Here is a 25,965-nt window from a genome sequence, read left to right on the forward strand (position 1 = left end):
GACTTTATAAAAGGTCCACTCCGGCATAATGCCTTTGAATGGGTACATACGACTAATACGTACGTATATAAGTAACACAAAAACCGAAAGGAAACTGGTGTTGTTTGTAATCAGGAGCTATCATCATGCACAGCGTGAACTCCATTCGTCTCGCCCTCTTACTGCTGAACTTTATGGTGAAAAAGAACTTGTGAGTGGACCGGTGATTTCGAACAGCCGCAGCAAGACACTTGACGTCTGTTATCCAGATTTTGACTTTGAATGTACAGTACCTTATTAGCCGCGCTAATCATTATGCGCGCCAGATGGAATGCCAGGTGAGCAACCGATCGTGGCAGTATGTTTGCCTCCATTCTGTTTGCGGTGCTTTGCATCCTCAAAGAAAACTCACCTGGCACATGAGCGAAACCGCTTCCATTTTGTTCTAGTTGCGTATAAACCAGGCGATAGCCACTTATGGTGTTAAACAACCTACGATGTCATCGCCTTCTTTTTTTTTATTAGGGAAAATATTTGGGTCAAGCCAAATGTTGTTAACCCGCAATCAAGTATGTCTTCAACGACCCCTTTACCCCGATCATAGTAGCCAATACTTAACCTTATTATTCATGAAAGACGGGAAGGAGGACGTGGGATACGTTGTCTCTTGTAGCTTTCCCTCTACTGCACGAACTCATTTGAATTCATGAATCGCAAAAATGATGGGGATATGCTGGACATTGAAATAACGAGTTGATTGTGAATGTTTGAAGTGAAAATTTCAAGAGGAGGGAAGACCCCCTTACAAAGTCCTTCCCTTTAAAGGCTGATTGGTCGATCAGAAAACATTGTGTGTCGTTTGTTCAGCAACGTCGCCCTTGGAAACAATATCAAAGAAAACAGCCAAAATCAAAATGTCCGGTACGGTGTCGTCATCGAAGCTTGCCGAGGTCATCTTATCCGACAGCTCGTAAAGAAATAAGCAAAGCTTTGACCACAGGAAGAGGATGTCTAACATCAAAACAAAGAAGCAGCGTATACACACGAACAAACAGATAACTGAAGACTGTCAACAAGATAAAAAAAAAAAAACAGCTATGCTTTTCTTCGAACGTTGGTGAAAGAAATTATGGGTGAGTGCAAGTTTCAACGCTCAAGGTGAATAAATGACGTCATTTGTCAACGGCAGGCTTTCCAACAAATAAAAAAAAGAAATATCGAACTAAAAAAAAAACCAATTCAATCCCCGAATAATTGTATACGCACGACCAGTCATGCACGATGAGTATTAAATGTAGGCAAAAACAAACGAAAAGCAAATAACTTTAGACGTAACTGTCATTAAAGAATACAAGAGGAAAATTTTTCCAAAACTAGAACGTAACTATTTATCAGGATGGATGTCCATGCCAGCATAAGTCTCTCTCAACATCATTAGCATAGTATCTTCAGATTCCCTGTTATTTGACGTGGAAAAAAGAAAAAGAAAAAAGAATCCATTAGAAATGATGAGCTCGGATCGATATTTTGAAAATGATGCTGTCACACTGTACCAATAGACAACGTGAGAAGTTAAAGCAAAAAGATATTCGTTAAAGCTTTCGAGTGGCGCCTCTTGCAGAACGTAATCGATCCGAGATCCACCGTTGAGTTTGCCGATGCAACGGATGACTGATTCTACCGCGGCAGGCTTTTCCGCGGCTGCGCTTTCATCAGAATTCGAAGTGTCCAAGTCATTCTGCTGCACGAATCGATCCATTATTTTTTTCTACTTTAAAACAATGTTTCAATACATTTTTTAGGCTAGTCATTTTACCGTGCACTGCGATTCCTCTTCGTAGCCTGGTGGCATTGACGACCTAAACGTTGTTAAATTCTGCACCGTGCTCCAGGTAGAACGAAATGATTCAAAGAATCTTTCTTTGATGTCTGCACTGAACCTCGCCATAGTCTCGCGCAATTCTGTCATATCGAAAAGTTACATGAACTGTCAGCTGTTTAGAAAATGGAAAAAAAAAAAATAAATAAATTGGCTGCGATATACCTATGTGCATGCGTTTCCGGCCTTTGTGGTGCGGTATGATGACAGGTGGCACGTTTACCATATTGACGTCGATGAGGGTTTCTATACGGTAAGCTATGGGGTCGTAAGGATGGAAGATGTTGTAAAATTTCGGGCAAGTAGGTAGAACGAAATCTTCGCCCAGACAATCGATGCCGCGAACCGTCACGAACATGGCTGTGCATTTAAAAGAACAAAAAATGTTTCCAAATTATTGGTCAATTAGAAAGGCGGTGGCTAATCGATAGACGATGGGATTTATAAAAATAATATAGTTAGACATTCACCAGTAGGAGAACCGAGGGCATAGAAAGCAGCTGGATGAAAATCAAGTAGTGGATAGGATATGCTAGGTTGTCCTGTACCCGCCAGACCGATTGTATAACTTACTGTCGAATCGTGCGCAGGGATATTTCCGTCTTCCTGTTTTATGAATTCAGCAGCAAAAACAATCAAGAAATTCAAGTCAATAACAACTGTGACAACGAATTGAGCAACATAGAAATGCGCTGCGCTAAAGCCATAGTGTCAAATGGCACTCGGAAGTGTCGAAACTAGCGTAAACATCCACTGCACCTGCTTCAATTTAGCACGTCGTATTTCCAAGTCACGTAAGTAGGTCAGTAGACGCTTGCGTGGTCCCATCGGTAAGCCAAGGCTGGCCAAATCCTCTTCCGAGAGCAGAAGCAAATCGCTGAAAGTGAATTGTTCCCGTTGAAATTTCACTAGATGTTCTCCGAGCTGAAGAACTTGGCAGACTTCTTCAACCGTCGGGTCATTCAAATCGGAAACGTAGCTGACCGCTTCCTGCAAGTACATCACAATGAACGAATTGATCATCGATAACAAGTCACTCAATTCGTACCTCATCGAGTATGTCGTCCCCAGGTTCTTGATTGGATACGAGAGGTTGGTGGGCTAACAAGTCGAAAAGGATCAACGAACCCAAACTGTGCCCGCCAAGGGAAACTTGGCCTTCGAATGTCGGATTACGTTGCAAGAATATCTTGTAAAGGCGGTTAAGCTCATGAGCCACAGTTGAAATGATGGTCTAAGTCATAAACATATGGCGAGCGAGCGAACGAAGACGTTAGCATTTGATTAGTGGAACGCAACCGACAGTACCGTAAGACTTACTTCACAGTAAACGGGTGACGTATAGAAAAGAACATCTAAGATGGTATCGTTAGCAAAATGACGGAGTTTGGGGATAGAAGGAAGGGTAATCGGGCGAAGACGCTTATCGATTCCGGTATCGTCTCCGTGAAGAGGGGCATGCCAAGAGACGGGCAGGAATTCCACTCGCCCAATCCGTTGCTCGGCAACGGCCGTTGGGAAGTGGGTGTCCAACATTTGAAACGACAGAATGCGGAAATCGTCCACTACTTCGACAACGCTGCGGAAACGTAAATCACAGACCTGTATACATTTTTTTTTTAGTGTGGAACATGTCAAACATTTAGAATGTCTTTTCAAAATTGTGTCTAACGGAAGTAGTTGGTACATTACCGATCCTATGCCATGGACTAGAAAAATCAAATGGTCAATGACCGTCTTCTCTCCGTCGCTTATATCAAAGCCATCAATTCCTCGTTTGACAATTAGCGGTCGTATTTGTCCCTCCTGTGAACAAAAACAATATTTAAAAAAAAAATAACAAAAAAAAAACATACAAGATAATCAGTAACTCGATAACGGAGAGGGGGGAAACAAAACTCAAACAAACAGGAACAAAGCCATTACTGTAACTTGTGTCCAGTCGTCGACCGGGCCATAATTTGAAAAATCGAGTAAAACATTCGGATTTTGAAACATAATTTTATTTCCTAGCGGGAATTCCAGAACACGACGCCACAAACTATAGCGGGGTAAAAAGAAACATGAAATTAGTTGGCAGTTGATTCCATGATAAACTAATATTTTTTAAATACCTATTCGTTAAACTATTATGATATTCTTCCTCCAACTTCTCCGCCATATCTTCGTCGTATGGCGTATAGCGCGTTTCCAGGGAGCCTTTGAAGAACCAAGAACAGCGGCGAACGCTTAACGGTGTCTCTTCCCAATAAATTGCTGTACGAAGGCGTCGACTGACGTCAACATCATATCGACCACCATCCGTTTTGACGATGGCCTCTTCGGTTGCTATTTTCCCTTCGCTGACTGAATAGAAAATGGATTGCAGATGAATTGCACGTCCATTACGGAACGTTGTGCATCAAATTACGCAATTGGAAGGTCTCATCTAGAGCCACTGAATCGAGCATGCTGAATGGTTTCCATATGCGTTTAGTTTTGTCGATTTCTTTGAGAAAGAACCAATGCCAAACCACAGGCTGATAGGAATGATTTAGCGGACCATCGATAACATCTAAAACTTCTGGTTGGGCAGGAGAAGGACAGTCTTCAGCAATGCCGGCCGTTGGTGAGGTTGGCGTTAACTCGATTACATCTAAATCATCTAAATAAAGGATTATATGATTAACTTCTTCATTAGGTCACGATGCAAGTACGAGTGGAAATAAACTGGCTCTCATAAAGCACCGGAAAAAGAACTAACATAACAAATTAAAAAAACTAACAAAAAATAGCAAAATTCGTAATGTGATATGAAAAGGTAATAGTCGGAAGAAAGGGAAAGGATGGAGATGGAGCAGTTGCCGGTGGGAATATTTCACATACCCCTACAACTAGAGCATTGCACTAGCGTTCACATCCGGTGGACGTGCTGCAAGCTCTGCCGCCCGGGTCGCTCTTGTATCGTTTACGGAACCACCCGTGGTTCCGTTCCCTATTGACTTAACGATATAGGAATGGGGGGGTGCAGTGATTGCTTTCCAAATGCGTCCGATTGCGACAGCAAGTTTATGGTAATTCCTTCACATTTGAGTCACATTGTTTTCCTTGGACGCTGCCACATTGGAAGGCCGACCAATCAGTCGTATGTTTAGTTGTGTCGGAGTAAATGTCCACGAAAGGAACGACGCCCTTCTCCCGACAATAACGTCCTGTAGTGATAAGGCCACGGAGTGAGGTAAGAGTCCTACACCTGCTTTTATTCTCTCTCGCACGCGTGTATATATTCAATAGCAGCTTGGGATCGGGGCTCAGAAAACACTTGGACGTGGCAGTTGAATCATACAAGTTGACGGTGACATAAGCGACCAGTCATTTACCCTAGAAAAATGAGGCTGTTGATCGGTTTTGCCTTAGTTTCCCTCGCAGTTGGATCGACATTTTTCCCAACAGAAAAAGTAAGCTTAAATACTAAGTCACGTATCGCTTGATTTTCTTCACAGAGTTTTGGTTGTTGTTAAGGACGAAGTGGATTTGGTGTCTACCGATCAAAACGATAAAGTGTCAGGTCGCATCGCTGTCCCGCCACCAAACAATCTCCGTAAGCTCTACTCAGACCTGTCCACTTGTTTCATCCGCAAAATAATCACGTCTTTATTGGCTCCAACTTCAGCTCCAATTCGAAACGGCGGCATCGTCAATGCAGCCCCGATCCTCAACCCTGTTGCTGCCCCAATTGTTAACACAGGCCCCGTCGGCGCACTTGTGAGCGGCGGAGCTTCACAGGTGTTCTTTTCACCCGTCCGCATCAACATAGACCAGTCGTCACAACTCTACGTGCCACCTGGAACAGACGGCCGCATTACAGTACTGCTCAAGAACGACGGCGTAGGAGACTTTTTTCTTCTCAGCGGAGGCGACGACAAAAATTTCTTTATCCAGTTCGACTATTCTCAGTATGTCACTCTATTTCAAACAGAATCGTATGAAATATTTCACACCTTATAGCTGACGGAGTATTGACAAAGAGGGCGATACTTCCGTTCACTCTTACTTCCTTCCTCTTTTCATCCATCGCGATACATTGTCTGCACCAATCATCCGTTTAATTGTCCTATTTGACCCCGATTCGAAGCATTATTTTTTTTTTTCATATAGAATTTCATTTCTATATTTCCTTTTTTTGTGCTTCTTTTTTTTGCACCAGGATACAATTGGGTCCAGGTCAAACGTTAGCTGTTCCTGGTAGAATTCGAGTGCCCCAATATGCCAACAATGTTGTTTCTACACTTACAATCATTGTTCAGAGAAGGACAGACAACGCTATATCTCGGAGACAAGTTTACATCCGCACGAAATCAGAGGTATTTAGTTTTAGGTTGTTGTTTTTTGTTTGTTTTTTTATGAACATGGAGGCATGACAAATTAATTCTCGTCCAACTCTGTTTAAGCCAGGAGAAAAGTGGGCCCCATGGTGTACAATAAGAACGGTGACTCGGTGTGACAGCTATCTGGACGAGTCAATTTGCTCCAGCCGATACTGGAACATGAGAGCAGAAATCCAGGACACAGAAGCAGGTACTTTAAAATCAATTAGCTCTCTTACATTGATTTAAGTTTCCTGCTTTCTATTAATCTACTCGAAAAAACCCAAAATCTATTTAAATCTTATTGCACCCATTAATTTTTGAATTGTTTTTAGGCCTCTTGTCCGTAAGCATCAAACCCGACGGACGGTTTCTCGGGGAAGATTTCATAATTGGTACTAACGAATCGATTGCCGTGGAACAAAGCGTCTCTTGCTGTACGACAGGAGTCGACATTACGGCAGTTGACGTTCGCGGGAACACGGCCACCTGTAGAGCCGATCAATGTAACTAAAGGACAATTTTTGCCCCACAAATTTAAATGCTCAATCCATTTAATCTGCTCCCATTCTAAGCAGATTCTATTTATCTGAGTTCGGGAGATGTTGCTGCCATCACTCTTGGGGTTTTGCTACTGATTCTTCTACTAGTCATCATCATTCTCGCCATTTGCAGGTGCTGTCGACGAAGGAAGGAAAGATCAATCAAAACAGCTCCCATTCCCAGGAGTAAGAAAGATCAAGCGTGACTAGCACGGTTCAGTCCTAAAAGATCAAAGCCCAAGGATGTTTCCATTACTGTTACGACAGTTGGTGACAACTAGTAAATTTAATTTTACAAAGGGCGGAAATCGGAAAGTACCATCCACATTACACACTTGAATGTAGGGACTGAACCAATTATGGGTGGAGGCTAACTTCATGTTAAAAATGTTATTTTAGGATAGAAAGACGCACGACTGTTGGTGAGGAACAGTCTAAAGGGAAAAAGAAAACAATGTTCAATTTCAACCAATGCATTCTTTCATTTTAAAAAAACAACTCTAAAATATATTATTTCTTTTGGGAACAAGTAGACACTTGGCCACATAGTAGCATAACTTAGAAAATTGTCTTGTTCATGTTTCTTTCTGAATTTGGTTATCAGTATAAATCAACACAATTATTTTAAGAATACTGTCTCTTGTGTTTAGACATTTAAAAATTTTCTAAGTAGTTATTATTGTTTCTGTGAGGATGCATTTATCCCTCATTGCTGAGTATAGCTTAGTCACCTTAGAAAATGTTCTTTAACGGTCGCCTTTCATGGCCTTACGGTGAGCTATCAAAGTGCTAATGAATGTTTGTGAAATGACTTACTTGTGCTTTCCATCATTTTTCTTGGGTAATAGTCGTACTTTTTATTCACTTACAAAAAAATGTGTGAGTCACTTTTGACTCATGAAAGATCAAGAATAACTTTTATCCTGCTCAGCTGCTCTGCTGTACTAAAAAGTTTTTCTTCTGCTCTATATTTTGTTTATGATTTTTGTCCACAAACGATGCCAGACTGAATAAAATTATTTCTCCATTTGTACAAAAAAGAAAGAAAGTTTGAATCATTGGTTCATTGCCCTTTGCACATGCATACTTCATTTTGAATAATAATAATTCTAGCCATTAAGCAGTTTTTTTATAAAAACATGTATTTAAACAGAAACCGAGAAAAAACACTTTTGCAACATCAACAATTGAAACGTGTTTTCAGGCGATTGACAGCTGATCGTAAGCCTCAGAAGACCGCGCAGTAAATTGATTCCTGCTGTGATTGTTTTTGTCTTTCGTGATGGCATCCTTAGAAAAACTTATCCGAACTCTTGATCAATTACAGATTACGGAAATTTCAAATTTAGATACCTCTATTAAGAAAAAAGAAATAAAAACACACATACTAAATATAGTTGAATTCAATTGTAGCCCTAATGTACAAAACCACAAAGATTTTGTCTCATACATTGCCTCTAGTATAGATTCACTCATAAGGCTATGTGATTCCAAGGATTCTGACATTAGATTAGCAAGTGACGAAGGACTGTATAAAGTTATCAAGGTTTGATATGACATACTTGTATGAATTCCCCCTTCAGTAAGAATTCAGAATAAATTAAATTTTTTTTCCAGGCCCTACTTCCATTGCACAGTAACAGGATACTAGTAGAACTATGCAAGCAGATAAAGAAAAGTGAATCTCCTCGAATATTGAAGTTGTCTATGAATAGATTTGCAGAACTTTGCCATCTGGCTCGGTATTGTTCTACATTATTTGCAAAACATTTATGGTAATAAGAATATTTTTTAGACCACAGAAGAGACGTGCATACCTGGCCAATCTATTTAATGCAATTTCAGTGGTGGCTAGTCGAAAAGAAGAGATGCTCCATGAAAGCTTATCATACTTTATTTGCAAAGTTTTCCCTGTGATGGGAATATTTGCATTTGAAAATGAAACGAAGATTCTATTAAAAGGATTCCTATCAAATTTATCTTCTAAATCTTCTATCTTAAGAAGATGTGCAGCCAATGCAATCACTGTAATTATATCTACAAACAGAAAGTCTGATGTTTTACTGGCATTAGTAGTGGAATATTTAACTGGTATGCCACTATTGGGACTTGATGTGCATACATGTTACTTATAATTTGCATCTTTTTGTTTTAGATCAAATCCTTCTGTCTGAGGATATTTCAATGACAGATACTTCTGTGATTACAGGGACATTATTAACTCTAAAATTGCTACTTCCTCTTTTTCCATCCCCATCTGTTCCTGTCAAAGAAAACAATAACCATCACCTGGGTAGTCAATCGTCTAAAAGTGTTGCTACCATGAATGCAGTGGCAGTAGAACGCATCGTTCAAGTATCATTCATCCAGTTCACTTAAATTTACTCAACGCTAATAGGTTACTTTTTCCGCGCAGATCTTTGAACTTGGAGTTCACTATTCGTTTTCTTCGGATCACAACGTCGTTAACGCAGCGTTAGAACTTCTTCAGCAATTGCTAAAAATGCGGACCCTTTTACTAGCCATTCCTGCCCTAAAAAGTGCAAATGGGTTACAAGGGACTCGCATATCGTTACGAGGATTGTCAAAAGAAAATAGTTAGCCATTCATTGTACTTGAAATGCGTTTTGAAATGTGTTAACCTCTTTGCTCTAACGCATTTAGGTCAATGGAATTTAACTGCGCTACCTGTTGCCGAAGAATCACTTTTGCTAGAAGCAGAGGTTCATTTGGTAGAATTCGAAAAAACAAACTTAGATTCGACTGAAATCGAAGTTGAGATTGCAGAAGATTCCATTATTACGGTTGGAAGGGATGAGCAAGATGAGCTTTTGAAAGGTACGGCTCTTACGGAAAACGACATGTTGCCAGCAGAGAAAGATTTAGAAGAAACTGATGTTGAGCAAGAAAGCTGTGATGTCGTCGATGCTCCACAGGTCAGTTACTCGGCTTATTTTTTTTTTCAAATCAAACAAAACTAATTCCATTGATTTATTTCTAGGTGATTGACATAGGTTCCTTGTATGACAAAACAGGATGCTCTCCTCTCCTCTACTGCGCTCGCCATTTGTCTTATAGTTTCTTGCTCTCGGAAAGAAAAGGTCAAATGAAGTCGGATAGATCAGTTCGCGTTTCAGTAAAAAGTCTAGCCCTTAATTGCCTAGCGCATATTGGATCTCTGGAACCTCTTATTTGGAATTCTTATTTGTCCGATTCAGGTGCTGGGCAAGATTTAAGAAGGTTAATATCACTTTTAGACTCTTATGGTTTTTGTCGTCCATAGAAAGAAGCACGGATGGCAGAATAGCTATAATAGATGTCTTGCAGTATTGTACGCACGAAGATCCACAGCTAAGAGGACAAGTATCTCTATTAGCTTGCATGGTGCTAAGCAGTGTGATTAGTGGATTTAATTTGACTGGGATTGAGTCAAAAACATTAGTGCGCATTATTGATGAAACTTTAAAAGATAGAGAAGCGGCCGCTTCTCGCCTTGCCCTTCAGGGTCTACAACATTTCTTGCCGATGGCGTTGGAGGGGTCGTTTTGCATAGAAACTACTCCATTGCTACGTTCTTTGTTAAAGCTGGCAGAAAATCCTTATTGGTTAGTACGAGTAGATCTACTAGAAGTGTTTACTTCATTTTCTTGGGCGGCCTTGGAATTTGGGATCAAGAATAAGACCAGCTTCAGTCTGCCTATGTTCCAAGAAGCATTCCTTCGTAAGACATTTTTTTTTTTTACATTTCGAAATATTATTTTCATTACATTTGATTATTTTTGTTTAACAGGGAAGGTTGCATTTACGATGATAGGTGACGAAGATCAGCGTGTCCGAAGTGCAGTCGCGAATTGTATTAAGTGTTCGGTTGAATCATGGACCACAACAAGAAGCCCGCCAAGTGTCGTTCGCCTCAAGTCTTTGGCGTCTGCGTGTAATTTTTCACATCAAAAACTATCCTCGAAGACATTTGCCGGTGTACCTTTGTCTATCAACGGATTGGCAGAAGCTTATTGTGACGGTCCTGTGAACGGAAACGTTGTGGAAAACTTAGCTTGTTTTATTGATGAACTATACAAGTTGCTGGTTTCTTCCAACTCAAAATTTGTCAAGGTAATTCGGTTATTAGTACTTACTTTTAAAATAGAAAATTAATTTCCCGCTTGGTTTTAGATGGGTTGTTTGCAAGCTCTAGCTGAATTAAGCCGCTCGTATCCTCCTGCCACGTATATGGAAATCTACGGTTGTAGTCCAAAAGGAACATGCAGTCTCCTGAAAGTTTGCATAGCCCTCATGACGAATTCCACGCTGATGTTGGATCTGGCGAACCACCAAAGCCTAATCACACTTTCAACTCAACTATTCGCAGGTTATTTTCCTTTTACTTTACAATTACGTATTACATGATTCATTCTTCTTTGTTCATAAAATTGTTATCATTAGGCTGTGTCAAGGTGGATTTAAATGCTCCTGAATCAGAAATTGAAGATAAAGAATGGCATTTTCTAACTGGCCCATTGGCCACTATAGCTTCACATCTACTCAGTCACATTAGCCGTATCTTGAATGCGTTTTGTTGCGTCCTCGAGGATGTCAATCCTTTGTCTGTTTCCATAAAAGCACCTTTAGTGACACTTCCAAATCCATCCGCACTAAGTCCTATACGTCGCAAACTTCGGAATTCTGAAGGCCCAATCTTGGACAAGGAAGATAAATCGGATGAATTTGCTCGTAAGAGCAAACCACATATACTTAACCCAAGTAATATTGGGTTTTTCGCATCTCAATCTCTCTATGTCAAGCTTTACGAATTACTTAAGAGTACCAACGCCACGTGCAAGGTATATTATTTGCTCTTATGGTGTACGGTTGGTTTAAATTGCAGATTGAATTTAAATTTCAGCTTAATTTCGACACGGTCACCTCCGAACGACTATCTAGTTTTATCCAGTCCACTTTGAAGGCGCTGGCTGCTCTTGTTGAAGTATACAATTTTCAAGACATTGGGAAACACAGCGAAGAAGTCCTAAACTACTTACGCATTATAATTACTGCTGAACCAGTTTACTGTTTGCAAGCCGTTCAACAGGTTAGAATTTTTACCTTGACATTTTACCAATATTTAACTTTTTCGATGGTTATTTTCAGCTATTGAAAGCGCTCTTCGGGACGAATTTAGCAGCTGTCTGGTATGATGAAGCAAGTCGATTTAAAAGAGGATGTATTTCTCCCAATTTTTCAGTAACGATGAAAAAAGACAAAAGTATGTCGCTAAGCTACGGATTCGATGATTATCTATATCGTGATACTGTCCGCCAAATGACTTTCAAGTGAGTTTTCCAAATATGGTAAAATTTTATGTTTATTTTCTTTTATTTCTATCTTGCTTATTCGTTTGTAGCTTAACTGGTGAGAGACCAAGTCTGATAACCAAATTTCGAACGTCTGTGAACAAAATAGGTCCTGATAAAACTGCCTTAACTTCATATATTCGCTTGTTTGAGCCCATGGTCATTAAGGCACTGAAAGTATATTTCCGACACTCATGTTCTTAAAGGTTGATCGCCATCACTTTATTTTGTCTTAATTATAGTTGTATACAGTTACGAGCTGCCCGCATGTCCAAAAGCAAGTTTTGGATCTTCTTTGTGAATTGATCCATTTGTGCGTCAATTATTGTCTCCTGGATGCCGACCAGGTTTTTCTGAATTTTGTCATCCAACAGTTCGAGTTCCTCGAAGAAGGTTTCATTCCGTAAGTACACCATCTTAGAATTTTTTAGCTTAATCTAATCTTACCGTTGACCTCTTAATGTCTAAACAGGCAAGTTGAAACTCTATTACCCTCCATGTTCCGATTTCTGTCACTGCTATCGTACGACAGATTTCATTCAAAAACTATTATTTCTGTCCCGCGCATAATGCAGCTTGCAGGTGGACTAATGGCTACCGGGAAGGATGCTGAACTTCACGGTAAATTTATCTCTTACCTTATTCGAATAACGAAATTTCCAAAAAAATGAAGGTCATGTTTTTCAATCCTTAGTGCTTCCTACATTGCGACCGATGGTTGAAGACTTATTTCTCTCAAGAGAAAGAATGAGCGATAACTTCAAAGAACTTGAAACTCAGAAAGAAGTCCTTATAAATATTTTACTCCGGCTTCTTCAATATCACAAGGTCTTTTCACTAGTCAAAATCTTCGTTATAATCAATTGTACACTTCGACGCATCTCCTAAGTAACGCCACATATATGAAATTATTTTGTAGGTTTATCCTTTGATAACCGCTATCCTGCTTCAAGTACAGTTCGAAAATGCGAGCAAATGGAAATCTCTTTCGAAGCAAATATGCGACGCACTCATCCCTCACCTTAATAAGCATTCACTATTCTTAGATTCGGACGAAGCGCTCCAGATGCTTTATAAACTAATTTCTCATATGGATCCACCTGTTGTTCACGAGTCATTGCTAGGACTCTTACAAACATTTACTCCTAAGCAGTCAGAGGATTTGAATTCTTCTGCAACTTCGGTTAACAAAACAAAGATTTTTTTTTCCCTTAAGTATTATGCCTTATATTCAAACTTTTTTTTTTTTTTTTAAAGAATTATCATCGGGTATTGGCCTGTCGCCTTACGGTTTTTAAAACATTGATTTCCGTTTTTGACGAAGCCTTCCTGTTAGACTGTTTGAATGAGTTTAACCTTAGTTACCTGGTCAATCAGAGGAGTGATCCATTGAACGTGACGCCTACAGAAAATTCACCTCCGGATCACATCCTGTCAAGGTAGTATGCTAAATTTTTTTGATTTTCAACAGATTTACGTTTGCCGTTATCCTTTTGTTCGTTCCTAGTTTACTGGTCGACACTCTTAAGTTGGCATTTAGTCATTGGAAGAGTAAAAGTTTTGCAGATAGCTGTGGATCAACCTCCATATCATGGAAAATCGATGGTTTCTCCTTCTCTGTTCATCTAGTATTGGACTTGATAGCACTGTGCCGCCAGTTAGTGAACGCCGGTTAGTCGTTTTGAGAACTCTATTCTAAGGATCCTGAAAATAACTTTTAATGTTGGTGTTTAGAAGATTTTCCAGTGCTCCGTACGGCCATTCGTGCAGAATTGGCCCGTGATGAGTGTAAATACCCTTTATTTGAAGTGGCAAGGGAATTAATTCCCAACAATCCGATAGTTTTTGCGCGGGTGTGTGCTTTGCTCGCGCCAGAAATTCATTGCTTTGAAGCCGATGACATGCAGCAGTTTTTTACTGGGCTTAATGGAAGCATTGCGGAAGCAGGATATTTCTTAGTGCTACCAGGAATAATGGTAAGCGGAGGATTCCGTTAAGCAATAAATTATTTTAACACTTGAAAATGAAAACCATGTCTTTCAGCCGAAACAAGAAGAAAAACTCAAAGCATTCGTTAGTGTACATGCTGACCTTATCTTGAGTTACAGCAGTGAAACACCTGTGAAGAAGTTTTTCGAAAATCTAGTTGTTGATGAAAACTTGATCAAGCCGCTTGTGAAATGCGTCTTGGCAAAGAGCGGACTCTCGCTGGTAAAAAAAGATTGATTGGAGAGAATTATGCATTCTTATCGATCTATTCTTGCACAATTATCAGGTGGCAGCTGCCGTGTCCCTCTTCAACATAATAGAGGCTCTCCAAATTGCGAATGTCGAAGAAATACTTTTAGAAGTTATATCTAGCTTCCAGTCATTATCCAATGGCGTCGTGCATAAAAAGTTGGAAAGGCTTTTACTTAAAATGAATTTTAGCTCTGCCGAATCCCAACTTCAATGTTTGGAAAAAGCTCAAGAAATCATTCTTCAGTCCAAAAATGAAAGGTACGTTGTCCAATGATTTGCAGAAAATTATTTATTTTGATATTAATTAAATCTCAAGATGGTACTCCGAGCTCATGACAAAGCACAGAGCGTCGCTTGCTTACAAACCAGAAATGTTACGCAAAATAGATAAAGCCTTTCTGCTAGAGTTCGCTTTGAGCAGGTTGTCTCACAATAAGTATTATTGTTCTATCTACTGAATTAACTTACGTTTACCTAGAAATCTGAAACCGATTATGTGGCAAGAAATCGTCACCCAGATACACCTAGACGATCTTCCAGGATGGTTTAGCAATTATTCTTTCCTCTCCTTCGCTCTTGGAACTGGCCGAAAATCGAAGCCCGATATTTTTGTTCGCGCCAAAACATATTTTTTAAATATGATTGATACTACAGTTTTCGATAATATCAAGGTATACATATTGTTTTAGAGAATTGATTTCGTCATTACTACTTCACCGTGCATGTTCCATATCTCCTTTGCAGATCTTGCCAATCGCGCGTATACTAAGCGGAATGTGCAAAACGATCCAACCGTCGGAGCTCAAGGATATTTTTACTCCATTGGAAATCAGCATATTGGCCAGAGTGTCACTTACCTTCATGGCTGCGATGGATTCGCTTCAACGTTCATTGGTTCTACTACCAGCTTCATCGGCGATTGTTTCCATTTTTTGTCTTGAGCTTCCGAGTGTATGGACAAATAAAGAAACTCTTCCGGCTGTTTACAAAGCAATAGATGCGTTGGAATCTCTATGTATTCGGCTAAGGAACAACACAACGTTTGAACACCCCAGTGTCACAGGTATTCTGTTGAAAATTAGGAGAATTGTTTTTGTTATTGCAAACGTGTCAAATTTAGGTTTGGAGCACATGAATTGCCCCGACCCAAACTTTGTTTCAAGTGCGCAACAGTTGAGCCGAATAGTTACCTTTTTGGAACAAGAAACTCACATTCCAGAAGTATTGCACAAAGATTTTCTGTAAGTTCGAATTAAGAATTCAGCATTACAATTCTTGGAGTTTCTGCTGATTATCGTAACCGGATTTGCTTATGAAAATGTATAGGTTGATCGCGATTGCGTTTTGCAGAATGCCGCTGTTTTATTCCTATACTTGCATTCCACCCTCGGTTTGGAACAAAGGTTGGAATCCCGTGCTAGCATTTGATGTCGAGCGTATCACATTCGATCTGCCGATTGTCCCCTCATATTTTCTGCACGATGAAGTTGTCTTGAAGGAATTCATTTTTCGGTATGATGTAAACCTGGCTTGTTAAATTTTTATTACGTTTTTCGTATTTTTACGGTTCTTGCGTCTGTTTATTGCATAATAGAATAGAACGGATTTGCTGGATAACAAAAAAGAAATTTGAAGAAATCTGGATGACTTTCCTCGGAATTTTGAATTTGCAAAACGAAGATAACGTACGTCCAGAAGAGCAAGCCAGCGTTATCCAGGTATTGTGTAAGATCTGTGAGTGTATTCTGGGTTATCTTAACACTTATATTCACTTAAAGGCTACATGTGAAGCTGTACATGCTCTTACCATGGTGCTCCAAAAAAATTTACCATACAGGACGTCACATACAGCGCCGAGGGCCAATAACCTTGATAAAATTCCCGACTTCATGCATACCGAGTTAGTCAAATTGTACGGAATATCGAAAATATTTCTAATCAATCTCGGTGTTTATGCTTTGCAGAAGAGGCAAAAAACTGAAAGAACTCTGCAATTTGTTGGGGGATGATTGCGACGTCCCATCTTCATGCAATTCAATCTATTATTTCAATCGCCTCTCCTTCAGACATATTCAACGCAGCATTGATCAAGGTTCACCATCTAAAAAGAAAGCAGTTAGTCCTGAGGAGATTACGGATATAGATATCCAATCTTGCGTTCGCTTCTTGGTGGATCTCTATTCTCAGTGGCTTCAGAGTTCGGTAATTTAAACTCTCGTTAAAAAAACATTGTATCGTTTCTAAAAACAGGTTATTTGTTGGCTTTATTTGAAGACCACACCGTATCCGCTACTCGTAGACATATTTCGATCTTTGCTGCACATATCAGATTTCTTTGTCGATGCTCAACAGTTTGAGTGGTTGCTGGACAACTCGTTTGCGCTGTACAAGCAACTCCTACCCGATGATCCAACTAGCTTAGAGTCCGCCTTGACAGGATGCATCTTGAAGTCTGCTTCATTCACGACTCTGGTACAAAATCAAGTGTTCATGGAATAATGTATAATCATTTCTAATGCAAGACATAACCTTTATCAGAATTCAGAATATTGGGACTTGATTAGAAAGCATTGCGAAGCTTCACTGTATTCCCAACATATTTCCACACGTGCTAGTGGATTAGATGGCCTGTTGTATCTACTGCAAAAATTAGCCAGAAATCCAGATCTTGCTCGTACAGGTTCTTTGGTTAATCTGGCTATGGACTATGTCGGAAAATGGCTCAAGTATAAATAAGGCGTATATGTTTGTATTTAAATTTTTCCTCTATCTAAGTCCTATTGCCGGAATATTATTTAAAGTGCTGAAAATAGCGGTCCTACTTGGTATCAGTCCGTCGTCTGGTCAATGGCATTCTATTGCGGTGAACATTTTGCAGTATTACCCTATCAGCATAATGCTGTTGTTGACTTTGTTGTTCAATGCGCTATTGGCTGGCTTGCGCAAAATCAGCAACAGCCAACAGAGATACAAAAAGAAATTTTACAGGTATTTTGACTACCTACAATTTATTCCGGTGTTTTTTGTTGGTTTCACAATAAATTTTCTCGTTTTAGGGTTTAGAGCGGCTGAGCGTTCTCGGATTATTGACCCCGACTTGGCGGTTTACTGTTAAGAGAGAGATACTGGCCATTATTCGAAATGTTGATCGAGATCAAATTTTAAAAGGGGCTCTACGAACTTTGTTATCGTTAGTCTACTCAGGTACAACGTCTGATGTGATTCCACTATTAGTTTTAATGGAAACCACTTTCATTTTTGTTTCTAAGATTTTGGTAGCCAACTTTATCAACCGGGGGCGGATCCTGAAACGATGCTTGCCGCCATGGAATGGGTAGGCGCTCTTTTCCAACGGTAAGACTAATTAAGGTACTTGGTTATTGATTCGGTTTACTAATTTTTCTGTGTTCTAGTATGAAACGTGGAACAGATAGAGAAGCGGAGATTCTTGGACAAATAATGCCAGTCATAACTTGTGATATTTTTCCACCAGCAGACATCTTGAATCGAATTTTAAGTGAATTCATAACGGCAAGACCCACAGTTGCTTGCTGTTTGACTCCAACCATATTTAAGGTAAACGTCAAAATTGAAGACTTTCATTGTCATGTTAAATACAAAAATTTGCATTTAGGTTTTCGGAACAGCACGTTCACAAGGTCAGCAAAGTTTGGTCGTGGAATGGATACTGTTAAGCCTGAGCAATTTCACTCGTAGCCTTAGCGATGAATCCGCTAATTCTGTCTGGAATGTACTGTGTTTTTTCACTGCGGCTTCCAGTAACCCATGGTTGCAGTCGGTGTAAGTTGTTTTACCAGTATTATAATTCGTGTTTAAAGAAACAGTCGACCATGTGCCGTTTGCAATTTGAAAGGTTTCCCCTCGTAAACCAACCGGTAAATCCCAAGAATCCCATGGAAGTAGAAATATTCGTGGCGTCTGCGCTGGACTTTAGAAATCAGGTAATGACAGTCAACGGTGCTAAACGGTACAGTAATAAGCTAAATGGTACGATTATGTTGCGTATTTTTGTTATATTCTTTTGTAGCTCGATGACCAACAGCGATCCACGTTGGTTTCCATTTTCTTTTCTGCAAGAGATAATAGTTCGTTTTTTGCAGCAGTTGATGTCGCCCTAAAAGGTTTATGAATCTTTCTAGGATGAGTGACAGTATATAATTAAAAAACGCAAATCATATGTTGAAGAATGAATGAATCATTGAATGAGCTAAAATAATATATGTTATAAAGTTCTTAGCTTATGTTCCATTGGACGTTGTTCTGCGGCTGTTGTTTCTACCGTAAAATTTAATTGTTATTGATAAAATTTAATAGGAATTAATTATTTTCTTAAACAACAGCTGCTTGCAATGCCGTGAGTGGCCTAAGAGTCCCGGAAGGGATTCAGTGGACCTCGGTTTATTACGTTTGTTATTTAAGGTGTTGTTGCTTGTTAACCGATGTTGTAGTGTAGCTGAGATTATGGCACACGGCAACATTGAATTTTCATATCTTTTTCTTCAAAATAAGTAAATTGAAGCTATTGAAGCCCGAGTTCAAGATTACTGAAAGTTTTTAGCGTCACTAGATGGCAGTTAGAATCTTTGTAGTTGAACTGCTTGGTCCCCCTCTGGCGCGCCAGTATGGTCTGGCCTTAGTATGTTCTGTCGCGCCAATCTTTTTCTACCTAACTCCGAGCCATGCTAAAGAATAAAGAATAAAGTGAAAAGAGAAATTGCCGTCATCCTCATTACTGCAATAATAAAAGAGACCTTTGTAAATATTTCTGTATTGCTTTTCTTTTTTTTTAACAATATAATTTTATTAATTTTGTTTCGCTATTTTATACTAGTAAATATTCGAATGGTTTTCTTTCCTTTTATAGTTAATAGTAGATGGTATCGAAAGGCCATGAAGTCATAAAAAGAAAAAATTTGCTGTTTTTGAATGTAACAGAAAAGTGTCGCTTTGTCGTCTGCTCCTATTCTTATATGTAATTGCTAATCGGCGTTCGATCCTCGTGTCTCAGGTCCAGCGACTTAGTGAGTAGCGTATCGTACCTCACGTATCGTACCTCACATTTACTCTTCAAGTGCCTGGCGCTGCAGCATTGCTGGCGCGCAAGCAATGCTGAGTGAGTTTAAAGAAACTATAAGGCCAATTGAAAAATAAATTTGATTTCCGTGATTAGCATTCAATTATGAATTAAAATCATGTATTTTAAGCGAAAGTTGAAATTTGGCCAAAAATGGAGAAGTGGGAAGGGTATAGCCTTCCCAATTTTGTCAAAATCTGCGAAAAACGACTTCTCGTAGAATTCTACAAAAATCACACGGCATAATCCAAATTATTGATTTCGATTAAGTTGTTGTTTTTCTCGTCAAACCATCCGTTAAAAAAAAGTGATGCCCTTTTTAAACTTTGTTTTGGGGTTTTTCTGATTCCAAGTGTTTGCTACTCTGGTTCCGTTTCATCCAAAAATCGATTAATTGAGTGGGAAACTAATATTTTATTCGGAATTAGCTTCTCATTTTGGTTGAAATAGGTTAAGTTTTATTGAATTCCAAGTCAAAATTCTAAACCGATTTTTTATACAATAAGTCAGGCTTAAAATGTCGGGCTTAATTAATCAATTAAAACTATATATCTTATCAATAGATGGCTACACTGCTTAGTGACTAGTGAGTCGTCTGCAGTAGAAATTCATGGTTCAACAGATGTAGCCTAGTTGTTAGGGATGTGAGACGTGTTCAGCGGGGGGATAATAAATGTTCAGTGTGTTCCTTTTTAAACATTCTTTTGGCTACTGGTTAATACACCAAAATTTGCCATTTTTCGTACCAACCTGAGGGAAAATTTTTGTTAATTTGCTGATTTGCATGTTATTCCTTTCAGATTTTATTTGCTGTCAGACAATGTTTTCATATCTTTAGGTGCAGTGGACTTTCTTTAGAGGACTCTAGTATCGTAAATATTTTCCTGCTTCTTGGAACAAAGAACATAGGATGTCTTGATGCCAACTAAGAGTCATTGGAAAGGTTGTAAAAAGATGTTTTAGGTATTAGACAAATCTGTAATAATGTTAATAAAGTGACTTTTTTGGTATTCTTAAATCAGCAGGAAAAACCTAAAGTTGGAGGATGATACATTTGTTTCTTGTTACTAGTTCTGTAAAACAAATGGTAAACTGGTAAACTGAAACAACACATAACCTATTACTTTAGATTTATTCCACAATCTTTAGCTTTCCAGGCAAACACCCATCCACAGAGCCTGCGTGATAGATGATATTCACTGCGGGCATGACTGTGTTGTAAATTGGTATCATTTTTACAAAGCCAAACAGATATAACAAAAATAACATTTTTTAAATATATAGAATTACACTGCTTCTTTGCTTCATTGGACAGCAGGTTTAGATCACGTGTGTAACTGTGAGAGAGATCATGTCTCTGTCAACAAAAATGGCTCTCTCCATTTGCGACATCAGCCCCGCTCCCCCAGTGTGTCTTCTGATGCAGAGCTCTTGAAATGAAGTTGAAAGGTTTGAACCATCTCAGGCCAAAAGCTCAAGTTTTAGCTCTGTCAAATTTTTTCTGCCTGTAAACCCATGATTACAACAAATTGAAATGCAATTTATTGTCTTATTTGCAGAGGAATTAGAAAAGTGATCGCTTTTTGGTTAGAGTTTCTTCACCGTCTGATGCATCAATCGTAATTATGTTCACTTCCTCGACGTCATTGCTCGCGTAATTTAAAAACTTTTTACTTCGAAAAAAGTTGTACTAATCTTCAATTTTCAAGGAGATCTGGAGAACCATTAGCTGAAAACAATGAATACTATTAGTTGAATGAATAGATGAATAGTATCACTGAAAATCATGACATTAATTTTCACTGTACACAATTTCTATTACTTCTAAGTTTCCACATGTTGCAACTACATTATATAGAAATACAGTCAATATTTTTATGTAACTCATGGCTCTATGGTTGAGCACTGGTGTGGTATGCCGAAAGTCTAGGTTCGATTCTCGATAGAGTTAGATTGCTATATGATTACAAATTAGTTGATGAATCTTGTACACGCAGCGGTAAGCACTTTCAATTAGTGTTTAATCCTGAAATATCACAAGATGAATGCGAAGTAAGACAGAAAATAAAATGGCGGTAAAACATTCATATGCTTTTTATGTACAACTTTTTCTAGGTACAGCAATGTGCAAGAGCAGTAGAATTTATGATAATATCAGTTGTAGCCTAGTGGTAGAGCATTGACTGTATAAGCTAAAGGTAGTGGGTTCGATCCCCAAGCAGTACATGATAAATGATAAATAATTGAAAAATTTATTAGATAGTCTAATAAAACACAATGTATGTTCTTACGAATGGAGTAAATGGAACTAGAATTAAAATCTGCAATGGAACTCAATTGGAAGTAGATGCATGAAATAAAGCAAACACAAAATAGATATTTTTTTATATTTTTATTGTTTAAGTCATAGTGAGTAGTTTAAGTCAGTGTCTCCGCTTGCCATCAACCAAGACAAGCTGAGACACTGCCTCAATTGAATTTGAACCCCCGGGGAGATTACCCGGGGCGTGGCTAAGAGAAGCCGGAAGAGGATAGAAGGTTTCGGACAAGTTTTTACGTGAGCGATTAACCGTTAATTCGGATTTGTGGGTAGCCTCTTCGCCCTCCAATGATATCATAGAACTTGAGGACCCCCACGTCCCCTTTCCGGACAGCGCACTCACAACCTTTGCTGCTGATCACAGTAGGGGCTTGACCCCCTACGGGCTTATCACAAGTCAAGGGGAAACGGGGCCACAGAAAAGAAGGGAGCCCAGATATGCACTTCAATTTATAAAATTTTTTATATTTTATCTTCGAGATGAACCAACGACTAAAGGTAACGTGCAAGTAGCGTCCTTTGAAATTTCCACGTGCCCTTCCAGCTGATATGGTTTTAACATCTCGTTCAAGTATGTACCTCTTTTGATACAGCATGATTATTAACCTATGTTGGCCTAAAGGAAACGAAAACATTAATCAATATATAAACGATTGCCTATAAATATATATTCCATAAAATCGTGCAATCCTTCCTTACCTTTTTTCTGGAGAACTGATAGTATTCATTGTATTCAGCTAATGGTTCTCCAGATCTCCTTGGATTTTATCATTCATCTTGCATGGAAATCGTCCAGTCGGCATTTGGTGATTACTTTCCTATTTAATACATTCTGTTGATGGATGCATCATTCCAACTGATGGATCGGACGGCGAAGATACTCTAACCAAAATGCGACGAATTTTCTAATGCATCTGCAAACAAAACAATAAATTGCACTTCAATTAGTTTTAATCATGGGTTCACAAGAGAAAAAACCGATAGACCTAGAACTTCAGCTTTGTCCTGAGATGGTTCAAAATGTTCAACTTGATTCCAAGATTTTTGCATCAGAATGGGGACTGGGATGTGGGGACAGATGGGGAGGTCTGATGTCGCAAACGGAGAGAGTCATTTTCGTTGAGACACATGATCTCTTTCACAATAGACACGTGATCTAAATCTGCTGTCCAATGAAGCAAAGAGGCAACATAATTCTATATAAAAAATTTTAAAATTTCATTTTTGTTATACCTGTTTGGCTTTGTAAAGTGATACTAATTTACAACGCAGTCGTGCCCACTGTGAATATCATCTATCACCCATGGCTTTGTGGATGGGTGTCTGCCTGGGAAGCTGAAGATTTGGAATCAATCTGCACTTGTGAAAATAATTGATCTAAAGTAATAGGTCACGTGTTGTTTCATTTTACCAATTTACCATCAGGATAGGCTGACTACCTGAAACTGTGTTGCCCACGTGTGATTAAGTACCCAGGATTCCACTCGGTTGGTCATCGGCTCGTAATTTTTGGCTCGTCAGTTGAGCAAGCGATTCAGGAATCATCTTCGTCCAACCTTCTACCTCCGACAATATATAGAATTTGAAAACTTAGTTACACAACAAAAAGCCTGTAGATTATCTGCGGAAAAAATTTCTGGTAATGTACAGCCAAGTTAAATTTTCATAACAATCAAACGGTAACTTTTATCATCATTTATTTATATTGCCAGAGTAGTGACACGCAATTTTACCTCGTGTCAGCAGTTCAACGACAAAGTCTTCTCTGGCAACTCTTCCTATACACCTCACTTCCTGGACCGAACTGTCAACCTAAAACAGAATAACAAATAACATACGGCGTAATCATTTGAATCATAATCGCTCGTAAAGATCCGTAAAATATCAAGTTTACAGGCAGAACTGATCACGGTGGAAACAGCACCAAGTTCACTTACACCAAATACAATCATATATTTTGGGAACAGAGAGGGACAGTCTAGTCATATGCAAGTAGTCAGGTCTTCTTAGAGGTAGACTGTTCATGGTTAATGCAGTACGAATTGCCATCATCATAAAAAGGAAGACAAGTGGACTTCAAGCATACCATGCAACTTCATTTGTGAAACAAATCTATCCTCTTTCTGGCATCAGATGGAGCACTCCAGACATTCGACAGACCCACAGCTACATCTGCAAAGTAATATAAACTAGTAGAATTCTCCCCCTTCTGTCCCAGAAAAATTAACACAAATAAAATTTCAGTACCAGGAATCCTTTGCTTAAATTTAATCAAAGCCGAGATTAGGTAGACTCATAAGCAAACATTCTCACCATTACAGAAGAAAAGATATCAAAATCAATTCCAACTTACTAAGGCTCATGTTTCAAGGAAGATCTGGAATCAGTACACTGGCATCAAATCCACTTTCCAATAGATGCCACATAGCCATTTTCATGGGGAAACCTAAATTTCAAAGAAATAAAGATCCAAATTCTGCATAAGTTCACGAATACTACTAAGTATATTCTTTCACATTTTACTAATACTGATCAGCCAAAATTTTCAGCCAAGGAGCATGTTTCACAAGAATCAAACGATAACTCCTGTTGTCACATCATAAAATCTAGTTTTTTTTTTGCTACGCTAAGTTAGCAGACTTCCAACTATCTCCAGCTACAGTACTACATGGCGCTTTTAACGAAGAATATCATTCTGGCTTTTCGACTACATATACAACTAAATTTATGCAATAGATCAACATACTTTCTGGTTTCAGTTAATTCGCCAATTAAGATTCCAACTGAACTGCTCCATGTCCATGCTAGCAGCTAAATTTCAAATCGAAGTGACTGAACAACGGCAATATTTCCCCTTTTGATCTAGACGACTATGCTCGAAAGTCGAAACAATAGAGAACACACCTGCACACGCCACACGGCCTGTTGAAAAACCTCTGTTGCTAGGCGACGCACGAAGCCCCGTCTTAAACAAGAACTTCGCGGCTGATTTCCTGTATCTTCGTGACCGACGCGCCATCTCTCCGAAAAAAAAAATCGGCTGAAACTTGAGTCGCTCTTAGATTGCTGGGCACTCCTTTATCGTTGAGCCGATAATCGACAAGATCTCTTCGTTAATCTAGGCGTTATCTCCTCTACAAGACAACATCAATTTTGCGACACAGCATCTAAAATAAGAAAACGCCTAAAACATTCATACGAGACCACGAAATCACTCGAGTTGGCCGACTAAACTGCTACGCACTCCTTTGTCGTTCAGCCGAAAAAATGGGGACTCTACTGCGGACTGCTCCGTTATTTCCTCTACAAAATGAGATCAATTTTAGCGGCATTGCGTCGAAAACTAAAAAACGAACGAGAGATTAGTGCCGACACTCCGAAATCGCCGCACCATCATCGCCATCTATGGGGTAAAATCTCAGAAAAGTGTCGGTCGGTCCACTGTTCGTTGTAGAAGGGTAGGGGTAAATGTTGGGACATAAGAGTTTTGATAGAATATCTATCGGGAAAATGTAACAAATGCTTTTAAAATACAGTAATCATTCAACCAGTTCTGATTATATATAATGTTAGAAATATCTCTTTTTGATACCGAAAAAAAAGTTATCACGGCGTTTCGTTATCAGGCCCATTGTTCTGGACGTTTTGTCAACAATTTGAAACAATAAGCTTTACATTTGTGACAGCTAGTTATTGAAAGTCCGACGCTAGCTTGATTCGCCTAGAAAACTGCGCCTTTGGGAACCCAGTTTTAGCTGTTTACGTTTCCATTGCTCATAAATTGTCAAGTCACGGGATTGTGGGATGGGCTGCCAAACGGCGAGGACAAAGACTAATCAACCAGATTTGTTTCTGCGCCAAGAATGTCTAGGCTGGGACCACGGGTTTAATGTGACCATTTAAACTAATGGTTAAAAGAAATTGGACGCCTTCCTCACTCGGCAGTTTCTCGTGATGTTTTGATTTTCCTTTCATATTTCTTTAGCTTTTTGTGGCCTCAACAATAGAAGAAAATACGCTGGCGAATGAGAAAGAAAATCGTCAATTTGTGACACTCGATAACTTTAATTTGGTTGTGTTTGTTTTGTCAACATGGAACAAAATAAATTTTCGTTTGTCGGATTTCTTCCAAAGGAATGCATGCCCAAGCTGGATGGGTTTGGTGCCGGTCTAATGTCGCGAAAATATTCGCTATGAAATGGTCTCTTTCGT

The 25,965-nt window shown here is 39.1% G+C and overlaps 3 protein-coding genes and 1 long non-coding RNA gene across 14 annotated transcripts; 2 read left to right on the plus strand and 2 right to left on the minus strand.

Moving 5' to 3' along the window:
• Positions 1-1,217: 1,217 nt before the first annotated feature.
• Positions 1,218-7,745, minus strand: LOC116931753 (phospholipase DDHD2). Of its 2 annotated transcripts, none has more exons than XM_032939408.2 (13): positions 7,563-7,745; positions 4,269-4,502; positions 3,973-4,204; positions 3,785-3,899; positions 3,551-3,664; positions 3,179-3,460; positions 2,907-3,092; positions 2,618-2,848; positions 2,329-2,464; positions 2,024-2,218; positions 1,796-1,941; positions 1,533-1,717; positions 1,218-1,436 (listed from the first exon to the last, which is right to left on the minus strand). In XM_032939408.2, the coding sequence occupies exons 1-13, from the start codon at positions 7,576-7,578 to the stop codon at positions 1,364-1,366; spliced, it is 2,145 nt and encodes a 714-aa protein (XP_032795299.2). In that variant the 5' UTR covers positions 7,579-7,745; the 3' UTR covers positions 1,218-1,363. The 2 variants fall into 2 exon arrangements, with proteins under 2 accessions (XP_032795299.2, XP_032795291.2); XM_032939400.2 differs by having other exon boundaries at positions 1,533-1,720.
• LOC116931772 lies at positions 4,880-7,801 on the plus strand. 3 transcript variants are annotated; one of them, XM_032939423.2, is made up of 7 exons: positions 4,880-5,295; positions 5,360-5,438; positions 5,511-5,793; positions 6,045-6,201; positions 6,289-6,415; positions 6,540-6,710; positions 6,780-7,801. In XM_032939423.2, exons 1-7 carry the CDS (start codon positions 5,227-5,229, stop codon positions 6,950-6,952), a joined length of 1,059 nt encoding a protein of 352 aa, XP_032795314.1. In that variant the 5' UTR covers positions 4,880-5,226; the 3' UTR covers positions 6,953-7,801. The 3 variants fall into 3 exon arrangements, with proteins under 3 accessions (XP_032795314.1, XP_032795309.2, XP_032795320.1); XM_032939418.2 differs by having other exon boundaries at positions 4,880-5,075; positions 5,153-5,295; positions 5,360-5,793; positions 6,783-7,801; XM_032939429.2 differs by lacking the exon at positions 6,780-7,801 and having other exon boundaries at positions 4,979-5,295; positions 6,540-6,718.
• Positions 7,802-7,948: 147 nt separating this feature from the next.
• On the plus strand, positions 7,949-18,595 carry LOC116931745 (huntingtin). The gene is made up of 40 exons (XM_032939388.2): positions 7,949-8,292; positions 8,364-8,488; positions 8,542-8,837; positions 8,902-9,101; positions 9,163-9,343; positions 9,411-9,682; positions 9,748-9,964; positions 10,030-10,467; positions 10,537-10,859; positions 10,920-11,115; positions 11,190-11,587; positions 11,650-11,835; positions 11,895-12,076; positions 12,148-12,274; positions 12,340-12,500; positions 12,570-12,718; positions 12,792-12,925; positions 13,017-13,280; positions 13,355-13,536; positions 13,605-13,768; positions 13,832-14,073; positions 14,141-14,308; positions 14,373-14,596; positions 14,655-14,759; positions 14,817-15,009; positions 15,083-15,401; positions 15,459-15,579; positions 15,665-15,850; positions 15,933-16,056; positions 16,117-16,238; positions 16,303-16,540; positions 16,613-16,810; positions 16,877-17,064; positions 17,140-17,326; positions 17,395-17,542; positions 17,608-17,692; positions 17,752-17,914; positions 17,973-18,139; positions 18,213-18,300; positions 18,387-18,595. The coding sequence occupies exons 1-40, from the start codon at positions 8,029-8,031 to the stop codon at positions 18,486-18,488; spliced, it is 7,827 nt and encodes a 2,608-aa protein (XP_032795279.2). The 5' UTR covers positions 7,949-8,028; the 3' UTR covers positions 18,489-18,595.
• A 3,602-nt stretch (positions 18,596-22,197) lies between these two features.
• LOC116921907 lies at positions 22,198-25,155 on the minus strand. 8 transcript variants are annotated; one of them, XR_006647096.1, is made up of 9 exons: positions 24,500-25,155; positions 24,107-24,199; positions 23,691-23,925; positions 23,487-23,565; positions 23,193-23,374; positions 22,987-23,107; positions 22,740-22,915; positions 22,453-22,667; positions 22,198-22,369 (listed from the first exon to the last, which is right to left on the minus strand). It is a non-coding gene; the product is annotated as an uncharacterized LOC116921907 (long non-coding RNA). The 8 variants fall into 8 exon arrangements; XR_004393753.2 differs by having other exon boundaries at positions 23,193-23,312; positions 24,500-25,151; XR_006647094.1 differs by having other exon boundaries at positions 22,740-22,918; positions 23,840-23,925; positions 24,500-25,149.
• Between the last annotated feature and the right edge of the window lie 810 nt (positions 25,156-25,965).

This window comes from Daphnia magna, linkage group LG1 (genome assembly GCF_020631705.1).
Source record: "Daphnia magna isolate NIES linkage group LG1, ASM2063170v1.1, whole genome shotgun sequence".
Taxonomy (NCBI): Eukaryota; Metazoa; Arthropoda; class Branchiopoda; order Diplostraca; family Daphniidae; genus Daphnia; species Daphnia magna.